Source organism: Palaemon carinicauda, chromosome 14, assembly GCF_036898095.1.
Source record: "Palaemon carinicauda isolate YSFRI2023 chromosome 14, ASM3689809v2, whole genome shotgun sequence".
Taxonomy (NCBI): domain Eukaryota; kingdom Metazoa; phylum Arthropoda; class Malacostraca; order Decapoda; family Palaemonidae; genus Palaemon; species Palaemon carinicauda.
In genome coordinates this window covers 48,026,519-48,046,998 of record NC_090738.1, presented here as the reverse complement: position 1 = coordinate 48,046,998, position 20,480 = coordinate 48,026,519, and the positions used below count along the sequence as shown (strand labels likewise).

At 34.7% G+C, this 20,480-nt stretch overlaps 1 protein-coding gene across 4 annotated transcripts in view; it reads right to left on the bottom strand.

Moving 5' to 3' along the window:
* Window positions 1–1,237: 1,237 nt before the first annotated feature.
* The window catches only part of Cul1 (cullin 1), a 152,115-nt gene continuing 132,872 nt past the window's right edge, over window positions 1,238–20,480 (bottom strand). For all 4 annotated transcript variants that reach the window (XM_068387093.1, XM_068387094.1, XM_068387095.1 and 1 more), the window contains exons 15-18: window positions 18,215–18,299; window positions 16,823–17,005; window positions 5,519–5,689; window positions 1,238–3,216 (exon numbers count right to left, since the gene is read on the bottom strand). In XM_068387093.1, the coding sequence (XP_068243194.1) occupies window positions 3,136–3,216; window positions 5,519–5,689; window positions 16,823–17,005; window positions 18,215–18,299 (520 nt within the window). In that variant the 3' untranslated portion in view covers window positions 1,238–3,135. The remainder of the gene's footprint in view (window positions 3,217–5,518; window positions 5,690–16,822; window positions 17,006–18,214; window positions 18,300–20,480) is intronic.

Sequence of the window (20,480 nt, the reverse complement as noted above, 5' to 3'; positions counted from 1 at the left end):
TATCACCTGCTGTACTAGACTAAAATACAGAAAAGGATGAAATCTATCCTTTTAGACAGAAAAAATTTTTCTTCCTAGAGTAAAACCATAAAACACACTTCTTCAAAAGAATATTAGAAAAAGTAGTGTAACTAATTTACCAAGGATATTTCCAAAGCTGGTTGCCAGACATCAAGCTTCTGAGAGGTAGTAAATTCACTCATTTGTGGTTAACTAATGATCTTCATAAAAAATGTTTACAGTTGTAAGTGGTAACCTGGAAAGTTTTCAAGCCATATATTTTTTCTAAGTGTTTAAGAGAAACTAATTTTCACAATAAAAAGGGTAACTTTTCAAAGAATAGTGTTTGAAACAGCAAACGAAGTCCCTTTAGTTTACCATAAAATTGCTAGCTTTAATTGTGTAACTGATTTTTGCATTGAAGTGTTGAAAAATACGATCAGACAAATGCATGAAGACATGGCAGCCAAAGGGAAATGAACACCGTTTTCAACCTTATTTTGTTCTCCTTCGAGTAGTCCCTAGTTAACTTTGATTATCGCTTCTCTTACCAAACTCCTCTATGACAAAAAAAAAGTGCTCTATATTACTTTTACCCCAACACAGATGGATCAGAGCACAGTTCAAAAAGCAGGTGTCATTACCTAGTGTGAGCAAGTCCCAATTAATCAACAGAATTTTTTTACATGCATATAGCTAAGCCAATTTAGCCTACTTTGCTCAAAGCTTTCTCTGCAGGAATTAAGTTATATCCATATCATAAGGATTTACAAGAAATGTGATATTCATTCCTTCTCAGCATTTTGTTTGGATCAGTATCCCCCTATAGACACCATTAATTAATACAGTTAACATACAGAAAATCCTTTGGCTGCCTAATGTACAATATCACTAATAACCTCATGAAACTGATTAACATGGTTTCCTTGAATTTTTTTCTTTATAAGCAAAAATCAGATTTTAGGTTAAAAAATTATTAGACTGCCATAATTCTAATTTGAAAAGCCAATTATTACAGGGAATGTTCCTCTATACAGTTTTTACTATTAAAATGGCAGCTTAATTTTTATGTAATAACTAATGCTCAAACAAGGAACTTTATCGATATGCATCAAGAATTTATTCCCAAAATGCATCTTTCAGCTGATCTTTTTCAGGACAGATGTCTTTCAACTCTCCTCTTTCCCATTCACCATGCACCACACTAGGTAATTGTAAAAACAAATGACAAGAATAATGAGGTCTTTGTTGTTGTTTATTATTGTGGCTACCTAGCAATCAGCTGGAAACGTCTATAGGACTAAAACAAAATGGACGGTTTACAATCTTGTTGTAAGTAACAATTTGCGCAGGGATCAAATTTTACATCTCTATAAAAGACTTAGGATAGGAAATATTTTCAACATCAAATAATTTATTCTATCCCGTAAGCCAACAGAAATGGTATCCTAGAACAAAGTCTGAAACTATAGCGTAAATTTTACATATAAACTCTACAATATTTACAGAGTTGATGCTCCCCGTCCTTCACGACCTGCGTTACTCATGTTACCCAAGGCAGAGGAGCTGTCTGCATAGTACCATTAAAATTCACTGCTTGACTTTAATTTATTCAATCAAGTACAAGGAAGGCATTTTCAACTGTGCCTTCTATTCCTCCTAAGCATTAGCAGCAATAACAAATGGTACATACAATATAGATGATACTGACATAGTCAGTCACTTTATTATATACAATTGCTCCAAAACAAAATCTCACTCGGTGCTCAGCTTCAAAATGACGATAGTTTCTACCTTCAAATAAAAAAATATTTAAGTAGACAGAGAGCAGAGGGATAGCTTGACAGTTTCTGGAGGTGAATAAAAATAATATGGGACCTTACAGTGATAATACAAGGTATTACCAAGTGCAAGCACATGTAGCCCATTTTGGACTACAAGTAACTTGTCATGAATGAAATTATTCCAAGCACAAGTAGGATTTATGACTACAAGTAGCTTGTCTCATGAATGATCTTCCTCAATTTCTTTGAATGAAATATCTCTTACAATGCTAACCAAAAGTGTATTATATTGTTATTCCTTCTTTTAACCTTTGGTAAGTAAGAGGAAAAATTAAGATACAATTAGTATTTTTAGAGGGAGACATTTAAATACTTTCAGAAATACAATGCAGTAGGATTATTTATAATTGGGTATTGTTGTATTTCACTCTATAAAATAGGAACCAATTTTCAGGTAATATATCCATGATCGGTAAAATGTTCTTGTAGAAGTCTTTGTATTATGGCCAGAATAGCCGTGGACAACTAAGCCAGGCCCAAACCCTCTCCGAACAATCACAGACTGAGTCCCTTAACCTACAGGTTTGTGGAGATTGGGTTAGGGTTGGATTGTAGGCTCTTATCCACATGAACCAAACACACTTCTGCAACTATGTTGCAATGATATTTGCTCTTTTAATATCTTTCAATGAACCTAGTCGAAATAAAGTGGCATACAAAAGGAAAATAGTAACAAATCTATTACACTCAAAACTATATAAAAAAAAACACACGATTCACATTAAATTTCGGAAAGAACATGGCATTGAAGTTAATATGGTTTGTTTTTCAAGAACTCGCTCGCTTACTACTTCGAAACAAATTGAAAGGACAATAAACCTTGTACAGATTCCTATTTTGTTAATGCTTTACCAAAACCTTGTTTCTTTTCACAACAGAATCAAGGTACAATATATTACAATAATTATTCTGAATGACTTGGATTTTAATTAAAATCCTTGAAGGCAATAAATGACACATTAAGATCCAGGTAAAAAATCTTATTATAAGGATAAAGTACGGGAAAAATAATCATAATAAACAGGGTATATGAATGGTCCTGTGTGCTTCCACAGATGAACGTGCCTATGGGTACAATGAGTGGTAATGAACATATGAGAGCAATGTAATTCATTATGATGATCAGCAAACATGAGTTAAATAGGAGAAAACTGAGGCTAGATTTAAAATTCATGGCAGAAAAATATTTCTCCATATATTCCTGTAAGGCCCGAAGTAGCTAATCACATCACATTATGGGTTTCTAATTATACTATGCCTGGCAAGGTTTACTCCTACAAGTTATTAACCTTTAAGCTAAGTAGCTATACGTGTCCTTTTGGCCATCTATCCTCTCCAAGTACTCCTTTTCAATAAGAATGTCAATGCATCTCTGGAAAAGAAATAAATCAAAATTAACACAAAATTCATTATGAAAGAATTGTTCACATCAACAGATATGTTTTTCTAAGACGTTTCGTCATCTATTCTCATTTTTAGATTAATACCAAAGATTGTTCTTTTTAGTAGGGTGACAATTTGGCCAGGTTAAGATTCCTGAGAGAACCAAGCAGGTGAAAGTGGACAACTCCAATGAAAAAGTAGAAAAGAAAGGCATATATCAAAGCCGCTGGTACTTTGAAGTGCACTACACAAGGCAGTCACCAGTAACCCGATACAGAGAAGAACAATTTACATATGATCGTAATTCATACAGGTACACTTCTAAAAATGGAAGACTGTTTGTGAATTTCAAGGCAACTTTTACAGTGAAGAGTATGAATGAATAAAAAAACTCTCCAAAGAACACAGTAGAGATAGTCCTTAACATACAAACATCCAATTTGCGAACTTTTATATTTACAAACGCAAATTCTCGGTAGACAAAAATCTGTTCAAACTCCGTGGAGTTATAATTTTGAAATTGTAGCACCCGTCCCGCCACCAAGACCGTTCAGCTCCTACCTGCTTTATTCAAAATCAATGGTGTTTTTTTTTGTTGTGATCATTGTAGCTATTTGTGTGTATTACCTCCGACATATTTTTATCTTATTTACGTAAATTACAATAACATGAACTATGACTGAAGATTAGAGGTGATAGTGGTATTTATGTGAAGAAATGGCAAGCCATTTCAATGGTAATGGAAGTACCCATTATTAAGAAACTAGATAGTGGTAAGAAGGCAAACATTGCACATGCATATAAAATAAATTGTTCAACAATTGCCACAATTTATAAGATGACAATGAGTTATGCAATGACAGCGAAAACAGCTGAATTATCACAGGAATCAGCTCACTTGTCTCCCTTCATCATATCGCCGTAACCACAAGAAAATGGTTTAAAAATGATATTTTCATAATAAAATAAATTTTTGAACATACTTACCCGCTGGTTATATAACAATAGCTTTAGTCAGAGACTAAAGCTTTTGTTATATAACCAGCGGGTAAGAATAATGTTTAAAATTGTAAGTTACAGTATTTTATTGTTTTCTTTACCTGATATTTTAAGTACAATGCACTACAATATATACATATGACTGTGTGTGTGAGAGAGAGAGAGAGAGAGAGAGAGAGAGAGAGAGAGAGAGAGAGAGAGAGAGAGAGAGAGAGAGAGAGAGATATACAAGGATTTTGGATGTCTCAAAGATTTTTTAATCCATCCACAGACTCCATTTGCTCTTGGGTAGAGCAATTCACTTTAAGCATTTAGAGTTCTTATGATCTTGTCTAACTTATTCTTGAACTCATTTACCCTGTTACTGTTTACTACATTGCTGGAAGTCTATTCCAAGTTTGCTATTTTGTATGTAAAGAAATTGCCACATGGAGTGGTGGTGTATCGTTTCAATTCCAGTTTGTATCCATTACCTCTGGACTGATTTGTGCTAACTGTGAATAGATTGTTGTAATCTACATTTGTTATTGCTTTAAGAATTTTGAATGCCTCTATTAATTGTCCCATTAGTCATAAATTTTGTAGATCAAATAAGTTTAAACGTTCCATTCTTCATCTATATCCAAATTGCCTCGGTGTTGGAACTAGTTTGGTGGCCCTAGCTTGTACTCCTTCCAACCTATCTATATCCTTCTGAATACTTGGAGCCCAAAATTGGACTCTGTGTTCTAGATGGGGTCTTACTAGTGTTGTGTACAGCTGTAGTAAAGTGTCTTTGTTTCTGTATTTGAATTCTCACTTGATGTAACCTATTAGTTATTGTGCTTTCTTTTCTGCTTTTATGCTATATTTGGTGAACTTCAGATCCTAGCTAATAATAATACAGAGATCTTTCTCCTGGTCCACACTTTCTATTTCATTACCCTGCGGTGAATAACCTGATTGTGGGTTACTATAACCTATGTACATGACATTGATACTCACCTAACAGAATACTATTAAAAATTCTTCACAAAGATCAATATACATTAAAAATGTTTTCCATATTCTTTCAAGATAATTTTTGGGCTTCTAATTATCATATTCCAATAAAATATTTGGATTAACCCTGCAATACTTTCTATTTTCAAAAGCATATTAATGCATGTGCTGTAATTGTAAAATTACTACCAACAATCATATATTTTGCTTTGTCAAATTCAACAAAATTCAAATAGTTATCAAAATCACAGGGCACTTTCCCTATTAAGTTGAGTTTTTTTCAAACCCTACGACCACTAATTGTAACTTACCTTGATAGTTGGAACCCGAGGTTTAAACCGAGGAGTAAGTTGATTGAGGACTTCCATTAGAAGCTGCTGATGCTTACAGACCTTTCTCATTTTCATTATTCGCACAATCGCCGCCTGTATAAGTAACTTCCTATCTTCTTCGATGTGTTTGTGAGTTAGCTCTTGCTCAATCTGGAAGATCACACACATTTTTTTAAATTAATTTGAGAAATCCTATAAAAATATTATAACCAATAACAGAGGAATCAAGAGTTGAAATACAGTATTGCAGAGTGTATTTGCAGGTTTAAAACAAGTGGAGAATTTAACCAGTACTGTTTTATTATGAACCCTTTTCTTCTATTAACAGTTTTTAATGAGAATTTGTACCATCGCATCTATATTACTTTTAAGTATTTTAACAAACCACTAAGCCAACTTACTTGGCTCTATCAGTATCAGTCCAAAGGAATTTTCTTAATGAATGCTGAATTATATTCAAATAATTACAGCTTTAAAAAAAAAAAAAATAAGCAATTCTACTAAAACCTCTCTCGCTTACCAAAATTTCAAGACATTAGAAGTCTTACATTCCAGGAATAAAATTTCTTGCTAGTTATAATTATTCTACATTTTTTACATATAGGGATTGTGTTATGTGGACTGTTCATTACATATCCATGGGACAGTCGAGTTAAAATGACCTTGTGTCATTCCATCAGATATAGGTAATTCCAAACACCAAAATTAGGTTTGACCTGTTCTAATTTGTTATCAGATTTGTTATTCCATATACTCACCATTTATTGAACATAATGGGTTTTAGAGATTTTACACAATTACTTAATAGAAGTATCTTTATGCGACCAGGTCATAATACAGTAGTTGCGACTTTGGCTACTCTATCCGCTTCATTTCTTTTTATGCCTACTTATGTAGGCTTGGATATACAGTACAGTACAGTATAGTATAATATTGGGTCTACAAGGCTATTCATATTCAGCATCCAAGTACAACTGGAGGGAAAATCCAGCATTTGCACTAGGAAGAGGTTGGACAACAAAAACGAAGAATGGATGCAAGAAAAGAGGTAAAGTAGAATACACAGTAAATGCATTTAGGGGCTGAAAGAAAACTGCAGAGACCCTTAAGTATTGCTGATAGTGCACCGTGTGATGTACACTGATGGCCCTACTCCCTTACATGGGTAGGAATATAACACACTTATCCTTGGTATATACTATAATTAGTGAAATAAAAATGGATTACTGTAGTTGCTTGTATAAGGGTATTTTTTGGGTGTTATTTGTTTGGTTGTATTCTGATGAGCTTATATAGCACTTCTTAAGATTTGCTAGAGCCAAAAAAAAATTTTTACTCGCTATTTTAATGAACATAATTATGATGCAAAAAATTAAGTGATTTAGGTCTAAATAATAGTAGGGATGGGACGAGTACTCTGAATTGGAATAAAGATTTTAAAATATCAGAACTTTTTCTAGTATCGGAATCGAAGAATTTTATTCAAATTTCCGATTCTGAAAAAGTTTCCTTGGAATTCGTATGTTTGTAACTTAAATTCTTATTACAAGTAATAATAAAGTAATTATTTTGTTTGACAACATTGAAGTATCAGCATAATCTACAGATCTTAATATCTAAAGTACCATTATTTCTAAAGATAAGTTGAGAACATTTACAGAAGAGAGAAATTGCAACGCTAAATGGTTGTGTGAAGAATGAATAAGAACAGGACAGGTTTCATACTTGACTAAGAGACTTCAGTCTTGTGTAGCGTTCCAAACTTGGCTGCTGTCTTGAATAATTTTTTGTTTTATCACAAGTAAAAAATATCCATACAACACCCACCACTTCCTTCCCCGAAAAACGACAAGAAAAAATGGAGCTATGGCCTCAAAAGGTAATGCAAGTAGCAAAACCCAGAACAAAAATTTTTTAATAAATCACGAAATGTCCAAATATATTTCTTTGAAGGTTATACGAAATGATGAAAATCCTTTGCAGGGGTAGAAATTAAATAAAAATGAATTTATTATCATGGTACTTTTTGCCAGAAAGTATTTGTCTGCACCTTCCTCTCACTCTTCTGTTGAAAACAAACCATTGATTATTTAGTTTTGGAGGGACTATATTTGCCGAAAAGAAATTTACTGAAAGGTGAAACCAGTGAGATGCTAATGTTCTTACATTACAATCTAATAATATTGGGACTTGAATATGAATGAATACCTTCAAGGAATTAACTTGAATATTATCTTTTTTAAATGCTTAGCCTTTTCATTTTATAAAGAAACTTTGTTTTTCTTTTTAACCATAACAAAACCATCTATGTTCCTTCTGAATGCATAATTAATAAAAGTATTTTGCTCAAAAAATATTTGTTTCTTAAACCATCTTTAGGGTCTGAAAATAATCACGAATTCATTGCATGTACAGTATCAGAATTGGGACTTGTATCGGAATCGGAATTTTAACGAGGTATCTGGACTCGTATCACAATCGTTATAAAATTTGGTATCATCCCATCACTGGTTTATAGGTATTTTCGTGGCATAGTGGCAAATCCTACACCTTTTAAGGGACCCAGCCGGTAAGGCAATATATGGGGGTATAGGACGAAAAACAAAATCATGAAAAAATTCACCGAGCTTCGTAGGGCAATGGAGAATGCGTATACAAAATATTTTGTAAAAATTCCTCTTACTTTCATAGTTACAGGGTAATTAGTAAAAGTAACTAAGCCAAAAACATTAATCACTACAAGAAAATGCAGTATTTCTTCTGTTTTCGTAAACTTTGATAATTATAAAACAAGTTGTGAGCAATGGCATCTGTATAAATTCCAAGAGTCACAAGACAGGGAGTTATTTACACTCTTCAGTGCTAGCACAAACTTCAAAGAGTATACATTTGAGTTTAACCTCTAACATTTGCTTTCTTTTATGTCTGCTTTTCTTGGTATCGGCAAGAATTTCATCATGCCAAAGAGGAAAAGACAATTCAAACATCTTGTTAACATAATAAAATTTGCTCTCATAAGAGTTCGGAGTGGGTAATATCGGCAATATTAGAGGAGTTGTTGAAGAAGTGTGTGTTGTGGATGAAAGAGCGACCGTCTCGCCTGACACAGTGCCCCAAGAAGCAAGGTATTGACCAAAGGGATCTTTATTTATAATTAAATTGTAATAGATATCCTTGTTTTGGTTAATTAATATCCAAAAGGAACATAAAATTCATAATAATCATGATTTATTAATCTTGTCTTTGTAAAAATACAAAAAAACTGAATGGCCGTGTCTCAAAATTATACGTATACACCTTCAAATTCTATCTTCTTCCTTAAGTTTTAAAGATATAGCATTGAAATTTGGTATATAACTTAGAGAGACAATAAAATCAATCAAACAGAGCCCTTTTTCCAATTTTTGTTTCATATTTGTTTTTAGGATTTTTCCTTGATTTATAGGGTATTTTTTACCATAATGAAAAAATTCATATCTAGCAAAAAAACAACTTTTAGAAAAAAAAAGTATTTCATTGGAGGTCTACATCAAGTCTATATAGGGTAATAATCCCGGGTCTTAATATTAAGTATCAAGGGAGGAGATAGAATTTGAAAAACACTAATTTTCAGGATATATTTTTATGCCCCGTGGCCGCAGGGGCATAAAAACAATTAGAACACCGCCAACGTTATCCCTGCGTGTCGTAAGAGGCAACTAAAAGGGACGGGACAAGGGGGCTGGGAACCCCCTCTCTTGTACTTACAATCCTGTGAGACATCAGCAAAGAGATGGAGCTGGGGGGAGAGTGACAGCTCCCTGCACTCTAGTTTTGGGGTGTTTGAATGTGCGTGTATGTAGTACGATAGAGTAAAAGATGTGAGATTGGAAGTATGTTTAGGAATAGAAGGATGGATATATTGGCCTTGTGTGAGACAAAGATAAAAGGGAAGGGTGAAGTGATGTTTGGTGAAATGTCTGGTAGAGTGTCTGGGATTGAAAGGGGAAGAGCGAGAGAGGGTGTGGCTTTATTGCCGAGTGAATGGATGACAGGTAAAGTAGTGGAATGGAAGGAGATATCATCTAGGTTAATATGGGTAAGGGTTAGGTTGGGTAGGGAATGTTGGGCGTTTGTCAGTGCATATGGGCCAGGTAGTGAGAAAAGTGAAGAAGAGCGGAATGAGTTCTGGAATGAATTAACTAGGTTTGTAGGACTGAGTAGAAGGAATTATGTAGTTGTCATGGGTAACTTAAATGCTAGAATGGGCACTGGAGAGGTAGAAGGTGTCATTGGGAAGTATGGCGTACCAGGTGAAAATGAGAGTGGTGAGAGACTGGTAGATATGTGTGTTGAGCAAGAGATGGTGATAAGTTCTAGCTTTTTCAAAAAGAAAGATAAAATCAAGTATACATGGGTAAGAGTGGAAAATGGAAGAGTAGTAGAAAGGGCATTAATGGAATATGTGTTGATAACTAAAAGAATGTTTGGAAGATTGAAAGACATGCACGTGTTTAGGGGTATGGTTAACGGTATGTCTGAACCCTTTTTGGTGGAAGGAAAATTAGTTGTAGCAAAAGAGTGGGGGAATAGAGTAGGTGGATGTAAAAGGAAGCTAGTGAGGGTTGAAGAGCTAATAAAACCGGGGGTAAAAAGTAAATATCAGGAAAGATTGAAAATGGCATATGACGAAGTGAAAGTAAGAGAAACTGGTAATTTAGAGGAGGATGGGAAGTTAGTAAAAGAAAATTTTGTTGGGATCGCAAGTGATGTGTGTGGCAAGAAGGTTGTTGGAGGCAGCATGAGGAAGGGCAGCGAATGGTGGAATAAAGGAGTGAAGGTAAAAGTGGAAGAGAAAAAGAGGGCTTTTGAAGAATGGCTGCAGAGTAATAGTATAGAAAAGTATGAAAAATATAGAGAGAAAAATGTGGAAGTAAAGCGCAAGGTACGTGTGGCAAAGAGGGCAGCTGACCTGAGGTGGGGTCAGGGATTGGGTCATTCATGAAGAGAATAAGAAGAAGTTTTGGAAAGAAGTGAAGAGAGTAAGGAAGGCTAGCTCAAAAATTGAAGAGACAGTGAAAGATGGAAATGGAAGGTTGTTAAAAGGAGAGGCGGCAAGGAAAAGGTGGGCGGAATATTTTGAAAGTTTACTAAATGTTGAGAATAATAGGGAGGCAGATATAATTGCTGTTGCAGGTGTTGAGGTGCTGGTGATGGGAGATGAGAATGAGAGAAAGATTACAATAGAGGAAGTGAGGAGAGCACTAGGTGAAACGAGAGTAGGAAAAGCATCTGGTATGGATGGTGTGAGAGCTGAGATGTTGAAGGAAGGGGGTGTGACTGTACTTGAATGGTTGGTGAGATTATTTAATGTGTTTTGTGTTGTCAATGGTACCAGTAGATTGGGTTTGTGCATGTATTCTACAACTATATAAGGGTAAGAGAGATGTGCATGAGTGTTGTAATTCAAGAGGCATTAGTTTGTTGAGTGTAGTTGGAAAAGTGTATGGTAGAGTATTGATTAATAGGATTAAGAATAAAACAGAGAATGCAATCTTATAAGTACAGGGTGGTTTTAGAAGAGGCAGATATGCGAGAAATATTTAGCAAAAGGTAAGGTGGTGTATGTTGCGTTTATGGATCTGGAGAAAGCGTATGATAGAGTTGATAGGGAAGCAATGTGGAATGTGATGAGGTTATATGGAGTTGGTGGAAGATTGTTGCAAGCAGTGAAAAGTTTCTACAAAGGTAGTAAAGCATGTGTTAGGATAGGAAATGAAGTGAGTGATTGGTTTCCGGTGAGAATGGGGCTGAGACAGGGATGTGTGATGTCGCCGTGTTTGTTTAACCTGTATGTTGATGGAGAGGTGAACTTGTATGTTGATGGAGTGGTGAGAGAGGTGAATGCTCGAGTGCTTGGACGAGGATTAAAACTGGTAGACGAGAATGACCATGAATGGGAGATAAATCAGTTGTTGTTTGCGGATGATACTGTACTGGTTGCAGACACGGAAGAGAAGGTTGGCCGATTAGTGACAGAATTTGGAAGGGTGTATGAGAGAAGGAAGTTGAGAGTTAATGTGGGTAAGAGTAAGAGAAGGGAAGGTGGTGCAAGGATGAATGTCATGTTGAATGGAGAGTTACTTGAGGAGGTGGGTCAGTTTAAGTACTTGGGGTATGTTGTTGCAACAAATGGTGGAGTGGAAGCAGATGTACGTCAGAGAGTGAATGAAGGTTGCAAAGTGTTGAGGGCAGTTAAGGGCGTAGTAAAAAATAGAGGGTTGGGCATGAATGTAAAAAGAGTTCTATATAAGAAAGTGATTGTACCAACTGTGATGTATGGATGGGAATTGTGGGGAATGAAAGTGACGGAGAGACAGAAATTGAATGTGTTTGAGATGAAGTGTCTAAGGAGTATGGCTGGTGTATCTCGAGTAGATAGAGTTAGGAACGAAGTGGTGAGGGTGAGAACGGGTGTAAGAAATGAGTTAGCTGCTAGAGTGGATATGAATGTGTTGAGGTGGTTTGGCCATGTTGAGAGAATGGAAAATGGCTGTCTGCTAAAGAAGGTGATGAATGCAAGAGTTGATGGGAGAAGTACAAGAGGAAGGCCAAGGTTTGGGTGGATGGATGGAGTGAAGAAAGCTCTGGGTAATAGGAGGATAGATGTGAGAGAGGCAAGAGAGCGTGCTAGAAATAGGAATGAATGGCGAGCGATTGTGACGCAGTTCCGGTAGGCCCTGCTGCTTCCTCTGGTGCCTTAGATGACCGAGGAGGTAGCATGAGTATGGGATTCAGCTTTATGAAGCTTCATCTGTGGTGGATAATGGCGGAGGGTGGGCTGTGGCACCCTAGCAGTACCATTGTCAGGCTGGGAGGAACGTAGAGAGGAGAGGTCCCCCTGGCCCCCCCTTTTTTTTTTTGTTTCATTTGTTGATGTCGGCTACCCCCCATAATTGGGGGAAGTGCCTTGGTATATATATGTATGTATTGACCTGATGTCGCAAAACCGAAGGTCAGAGGCCAAAATCCTTCGCAGGCTGGAGATGTCCCAAGTCACCTTATTAAGTGGTCTGAATGTCAAAGTCCTGTCTTTAAAAAATGGCATTAGTCGGCAGGCCCCCTTAAAAGCCTGGCAATGGAACCTAGAAGACCATTCAACACCTATGTGTAGCTCGGAAAACCCCAAAGTTGCTGAATGATTTAAAGTAAAGAATCCGGATGTCAAGATGAAAGAAAGTAGGAATGGTAAAAAATAATTAAATGGCTAAAAAGTGAGTCCAATTAGGGACCAAAGGAAAGGGGAACTGGAAATACCTATATGTAAAGCCTACAGTGCATTACTCGAAGTTCACCGACAGCAATAACCCTAACCCCCAGAAGTTTAGAGAAGACTTGAAAGCTGGAGGCACATATTCAGTGACCTATATGAATCAGGTCCAAAGTTTTCAAATGGTAGTCATTGTAAAGTTTCCTTTTTATAAAGGTTGTGATTTATCAATTTTGTTAAATCTTTTGCTTAGATTATCAAATCACATTCCAATAAGAAAAAAAAATTTTCCTTAATTTTTTTTTTGGAAGGAGACAAAAATGAATTGTGTGTGTCATCAAAGCTGCCTTTAATAATCAGCATCATAAGAGCACAAACGATGCGGTGGGCTGGACATGTAGCCACAATGGAGGACAGCAGGATTGCTAGGGGAGTGATGCTTGGTCGACCAGAGAGAAGACGACATGTGGGAACACGTATGAGGTGGGGAGACAATATGTTAAAAGATATGTGGAACACCTGAGACCTGCAGCATCTGACTGCTGGCATGATATCACAATGAATATTGGAATGTGGAAGAGTCTTGTAGAGGTGCTAAGGACCACATGAGTATTACCCCATCAAGGTACTTCATTAAAGAGTTGATACAGAATGGATTATGATTTTTATCTGCGACACTTTCTAATTTTATAACCAAATAGTTTCATTTCATTATGGTTGCCTAGAAATAAAATAGAGGGATTCATATAGTGTAACTGGCATATTTCTCAGCCTGCTTCAAGGACATTGTAATGAATAGGCTTAGTGTTGTTATTTACTATACAAATGAATATATTTCCCAGCTTTCACTTTGCCTGGTTTCAAAATGTATGTATGTATGTATATATGGATGTATATGTATGTGTTGTATGTATGTATGTGTATATATATGTATGTGTATGTATATATGTATAAGTATATATATGTGTGTGTGTGTATATATATACATATATACATGTATGTATGTATGTATGTATGTATGTATATATATATATATATATATATATATATATATATATATATATACATACATATATATATATATATATATATATATGTACAGTAGGGTCCCGAAATAAGCGTGTTCGAATTACACGATTCCCCTTTTCCGCGATCGCTATTTTTCAAAAATAAATTTTCTGTATCTGCGAGGCTGTTCAAACTTCGCGTGTCAAGCACTACAAAATGTATCAAATCTATTGTCTTTTTAAGTATATTGGTAGCCCTAAATACGGTGATTTATAATAAATGTTACAAAACAATATTAACATTACATTTCATTAACATAATTTCATAATGAATAGCCTATTTAAGGATAAAATTCCACATCAACAATGAAATCAACTGTTAACTGTACGAGTTCAGCTGACAAAATGTAAACAGAAATGTGGTTACGTTCTCGGCAATCTTTATCTTTCTCCAACCTTACGATAATTGTAATGGTAGTGTTAATGATGGTATATTAAAGCATTATTTTTGTTTAGTACAGTATATTTAAAAGCCTTATTTTTCCCTCTGGGCGTTTAAGGTTTTCACGAGTAGACTGGGTTCGTTTATTGGCAGTGAATAGCCTAAACAGTATACATTTGATTTGCAAACATTGGTTTTGTAGAGTAGACGGTAAAATAAAATCTAGAGAGAGAGAGAGAGAGAGAAAGAGAGATTTGATGGCAGAAACTCTCTCTCTCTCTCTCTCTCTCTCTCTCTCTCTCTCTCTCTCTCTCTCTCCCCGTAAGAAATAAAACCATAGTTCACATATGGCAACTTGAGTTCAAGAATGGAATTAACATGAATATTGTTAGTTGTGGCGATCAATTCCTCGCTTCAGGGGGTACACGAAACAAAAACACGACATTCAATTACAACAGCTGATCTCTCTCTCTCTCTCTCTCTCTCTCTCTCTCTCTCTCTCTCTCTCTCTCTCTCTCTCTCTCTCTCTCTCTCTCGTTATACAATACTTACAAATAGATGAAGAAACCAAAATCGGTTGTCTTGAAGTGTCAATTAAATACAAAACGAAAAAATTATACCGTGTATACATCCATTTCAATCATAGCTTAAAATACGGTAACCGATTTCGTCCGCAAACCACTATTTTTTAGGAAACACCATTCTATTCCAGAAAATTTTTACTCTTTAAATGTCAATTGCGCTATAATAAAACATGTACTTATGTTGTTATATTTCGGGTGTGTTTTAAAAATCGAGTATTGCTAACTTATTTTTGTTTTACTTTTGGCTGTGATCACATCAGCTGATGTCTAGCTTCCGCGCGAATACAATAACAAAGAATTGTTTACACCATTTCTTAACTTATTCAAACCATCTATAGAGTTAATATTACATAAACACCAATGTGTTATAACCTATCATATTTATTGTTTAGTACTTTAAAACCTCTCCTCTCTCTCTCTCTCTCTCTCTCTCTCTCTCTCTCTCTCTCTCTCTCTCACATCGAACGTTATAGCGGTAACCTAATTGTTCGGTGACTTTAAAAATAGGCCTAGTAATTTCTTCTTTTACCTTTTTTGCATATGGATCCATAATTGAGGTGGGTACAAGTTGACTTATAACTGAAGTTAGGAAAAGTATTTTGGATATGGAAAGGACAATTATCTTTCGTAACACTTTAGAATTATCGTAAGTTATCACTCTGTCATTAGCGGCAGTTTGCTATTGTGGATTAAACGCATAAGGAAAAAAAATTTCCAGCTTTGCTACGAATTTAGGAATTTATATGGATACGGTAAGTAAAATATTTGTAATAACATAATGTTTACTAAATGTTTGTAATATCATTAGTTATGACTTAGATCATGTGTGTTTAATGCATTCGTTTGTTTATTATGATCGAAGATGGAGCGTAAACAAATGGAAGGTTTCCGTTTCAGGCGGCATCATAAAGAAAAACATTTCATAAATGGCATTCATTTCATTTCTTTGAAAGTTCTAATAAAAAATAATTAGAACATTGGTAATAACAAATTCAACATATAATCTATACTTGGTAAAATTGCTGTCAATTCAAAAACACAGATGTATAAATGCGTCTGTTTCTTCGTTGTGATCAGAGATAAACGTAAACAAAACATTGGTTGTCGTTTTCTATTGTGCTTTTTAGCGTGTTTAGGAAATGCATGATATAAAATCGCCTTTATTTTGATAATTCTGGATTTTCAATCATACAACAAGCTAGTCTATAGAGTGATGGTTTTGATATTCACCAGTTGTATTATACAATAGATATGACAAACATTAAAATTTGTCTGTATTTTGGGTTGTGTTATAACGGGAAATATATGGTGTTTACACCTATCCTGGTTGTAATTTTAACCATTTTTCAAGTTATTAGAACTTTAAAGTATATTAAATGTTTTATTTATTTACAAGAACAATTTGATATTATAAAGAAATACAGTATAGTACAAAGAAAGTATTGAAAATGGGTAGTAAACACATTTGAATAGGCAAATTGCTGGTTGCCATGGCCGCAATGGAATTATTTCTGTTAGTTGTGTGTTTCGAAATTCGCGATTTTCCATTTACACGAGGTCATTAATCGACCAAATTCTCGCATAATTCGGGACCCTACTGTGTGTGTGTGTGTGTATATATATATATATATATATATATATATATATATATATATATATATATATAGACGTGTTTTTCGTATTCAAATAAGCCATATATATTTTTGATACATTAATGTCTGGATTCTCTTAACGACCTCGGGATCAAAGCCCCAGGCGAAATATATATGCTGTATATATATGAACTAAATCTTGCCTAATAACTACAAAGCTCTGTAACTTTCCCGATTGGAAGACTGTAAAACTTCAGTCGAGCAAGTTATTCAAGTGAAACCTGTTTTATCACCACAGTACAGTAGTTGAATGAGACCACCCAGTTGCATTTTGAGACAACCGTTTTCGAATAAATCTGTGCACAAACAAATTAACATTACAAATACTAAAGTAATATACTGGTCTTACCTTCATTTCAGTTTTCATTGGCACATTGATATTAACCCTGAGTTTTTTGTTCTTGTAGCCAAGGAAAAGATTAACCCTAGAATCTAACGATATGTCTTCCTCATCCTCTGAAACAAGGAGTCGACACTTGAGAAGAATCTGTACAACTTGCAGTAAGATGTCCTGTGAAATTCCAGTCATCTCCTGTAAAAGAAATGTCATAATTAGGTAACTTACATCATATACAATAAATAAGACTGCTCATACAACTACATGGCCTGGCCTAAAATGTTCCTCGGCAAAAGCAAGGTCACTATTACGAAAATGACATTATACTGTAAACTTTGTTTTCACACAATTACTTGCAGTAACTGTCAATATTTCACAAATTTCTTTAATTTAACTTAAGCATAAAGATACAGGCATTAAAAGTGATTAAAGAGGATACCCCTTATATAGCTTGTAAATCTTTTTTTTTTTTTTACTAAAATTTGCTGCATCTGGAAATTTTATTAAATGTCTTATCAATTCATAACATAAGGCTTTCAGCACTGATAAATATATCTTCAACTCTGTATGACAACTTTAGGTGTGATTCTTGATGGCAAATTTACTTTTGAGAAACATTCGGTCAGTTTCTTCTTCAATTGCACCAAAAATGAGCTTAATGCTTGAGAAAGTCTTAAGATTTTTGGTGATCAATCTATTCTTGGTGATCAATCTATACCGAAGATCACACTAAGATTCTTGAGCTGCCCTCAAACCAAAATAACAAAGGGCTACTGTAACTCTACTTGTCAATACTATACAAATAGTAAACAGATGACATAATAGAAGAAATAACAGTGAATTATTTTTAAACATAAGAATATATTCTAAAAGCCAGACAGTTATGTGAACACTTTAAACTACAAAAAAATTAAGGGAGGACCATTGCAAAACGTACATGTCATGTCTAACCAAAGTATGGCCTAAATATTATTTCTAATTCTGCAAAATACCGTAGTTTTTTTCAATTTTTTCTATACAAAACCATCAATCACATACAGGCCATAACTTGGTTTGCATATCTGGGATTGCGCCATCCACCTTCCTAACATTTCAATCAAACAGATTGGACAGCAAGGTAAAAAAAAGCCATTAACCATATGATGTCTTATTGGAACCGTAGCAAGTTAATTAATAAGTATGTGCTAAATAACAATTCAATCTTCAATCACTGATGTGAGAATAGGTTAAAGTGAATGACAACTATATGTGGGGGAAAAATAGTAAAACGGACAAGAATAACACTGCTTGTGGAGTAAACACAGAGAACGGTGAATATCTTTGAACTTCTATAAAATTTATTGAAAATTTAGTAATATGATCGATACTTACAGTTTACAACAAAATATATATATTTCTAAATACCTGTAAATGGCCAACACTCCATGAAACTGCAGTGTTAAACTGAAGCAGTACAGCCATTTGAAATGTGGATGCTTGTAGTGTATACCTGAAATTTAAAAACTCATTAATAAATGAAACCTCAAGTCAATAGCGTTGTAATATACACTTAGGAAAAACAAAGGAATTCTAAATACAAAAAATAGAAATAAGAAACATCAAAGAAAACTATCCATGAACTGTCAACCATTCATAAAAATCATGGGCAAACCAATTACACGTAATCTTTCTAATAAAACACTAGTGCAATATAGCTACTGAAATTAGATTTTAAATAGACCAGCAAATTTCTTGAGCTTCTATAGCATTAGAACAGAATCTTGGTTAAAGTGATGAAAACTATCAATAAAAATATTACATAAAACAGTGCAACATTTTCAGGAGATTAAAAATTCCAAATACTAACAGTATAAAATTTAAATTTACTAAATAGTACTTTTTTTCAGAATGCCAAGTTTGTCCTTCAATAGATAAGATCAATTTACAGTACTTCAAAATAATTTGTTATAATCTCAGTAGCCTAAAGCAGGGAACTACAGTAGGGTCCCGAATTAAGCGTGTTCGAATTACACGATTCCCCTTTTCCGCGATCGCTATTTTTCAAAAATAAATTTTCTGTATTTGCGAGGCTGTTCAAAGTTCGCGAGTCAAGCACTACAAAATGTATCAAATCTATTGTCTTTTTAAGTATATTTGTAGCCCTAAATACGGTGATTTATAATAAATGTTACAAAACAATATCAACATTACATTTCATTAACATAATTTCATAATGAATAGCCTATTTAAGGATAAAATTCCACATCAACAATGAAATCAACTGCTAACTGTGCGAGTCCAGCTGACAAAATGTAAACAGAAATGTGGTTACGTTCTCGGCAATCTTTATCTTTCTCCAACCTTACGATAATTGTAATGGTAGTGTTAATGATGGTATATTAAAGCATTATTTTTGTTTAGTACAGTATATTTAAAAGCCTTATTTTTCCCTCTGGGCGTTCAAGGTTTTCACGAGTAGACTGGGTTCGTTTATCGGCAGTGAATAGCCTAAACTTCGGTAACGAGTCGTCAATATTTTGTCATATTTTAAACAGTATACATTTGATTTGCAAACATTGGTTTTGTAGAGTAAACGGTAAAATAAAATCTAGAGAGAGAGAGAGAGAGAGAGAGAGAGAGAGAGAGAGAGAGAGAGAGAGAGAGAGAGAGAGAGATTTGATGGCAGAAATCCCTCTCTCTCTCTCTCTCTCTCTCTCTAGATTTTATTTTACCGTCTACGCTACAAAACCAATGTTTGCAAATCAAATGTATACTGTTTAAAATATGACAAAATATTGACGACTCGTTACCGAAGTTTAGGCTATTCACTGCCGATAAACGATAACAAACCCTTTAATGCAAACTAACTGTATTCTTTGATATTCCTCTATATTTATCACGAATTCCTTCTATACCTCCTCAGACACTCTTATTTCAAATATCTAAATTATTCTTATCACAACTAACACCATCTAGTCATTTTCATTCCATTATATCTATTATTCCTCTGGATCTTATTCCCTTTCCTTATTCTGTTTATTCGATGGGATTCGTTTTTCCCTTTACCGTCTTTCAGAATCTATTTTTAGCCACTGGCAACCAAATCCTCCCTTCCCCCGTCTCCTACCGTCTCCCCTGCGAGTCCACCCAGCCTATCTCATCACTCCCCCCACCTTCATCCTCCCCTGTTCTAGGTCTGTAACCTTCTGCGTCATAATATCTCTCTCTCTCTCTCTCTCTCTCTCTCTCTCTCTCTCTCTCTCTCTCTCTCTCTCTCTCTCTCGTTATACAATACTTACAAATAGATGAAGAAACCAAAATCGGTTTTCTTGAAATGTCAATTAAATACAAAACGAAAAAATTATACTGTGTATACATCCATTTCAATCATAGCTTAAAATACGGTAACCAATTTCGTCCGCAAACCACTATTTTTTAGGAAACACCATTCTATTCCAGAAAATTTTTACTCTTTAAATGTCAATTGCGCTATAATAAAACATGTCCTTATGTTGTTAAATTTCGGGTGTGTTTTAAAAATCGAGTATTGCTAACTTATTTTTGTTTTACTTTTGGCTGTGATCACATCAGCTGATGTCTAGCTTCCGCGCGAATACAATAACAAAGAATTGTTTACACCATTTCTTAACTTATTCAAACCATCTATACAGTTAATATTACATAAACACCA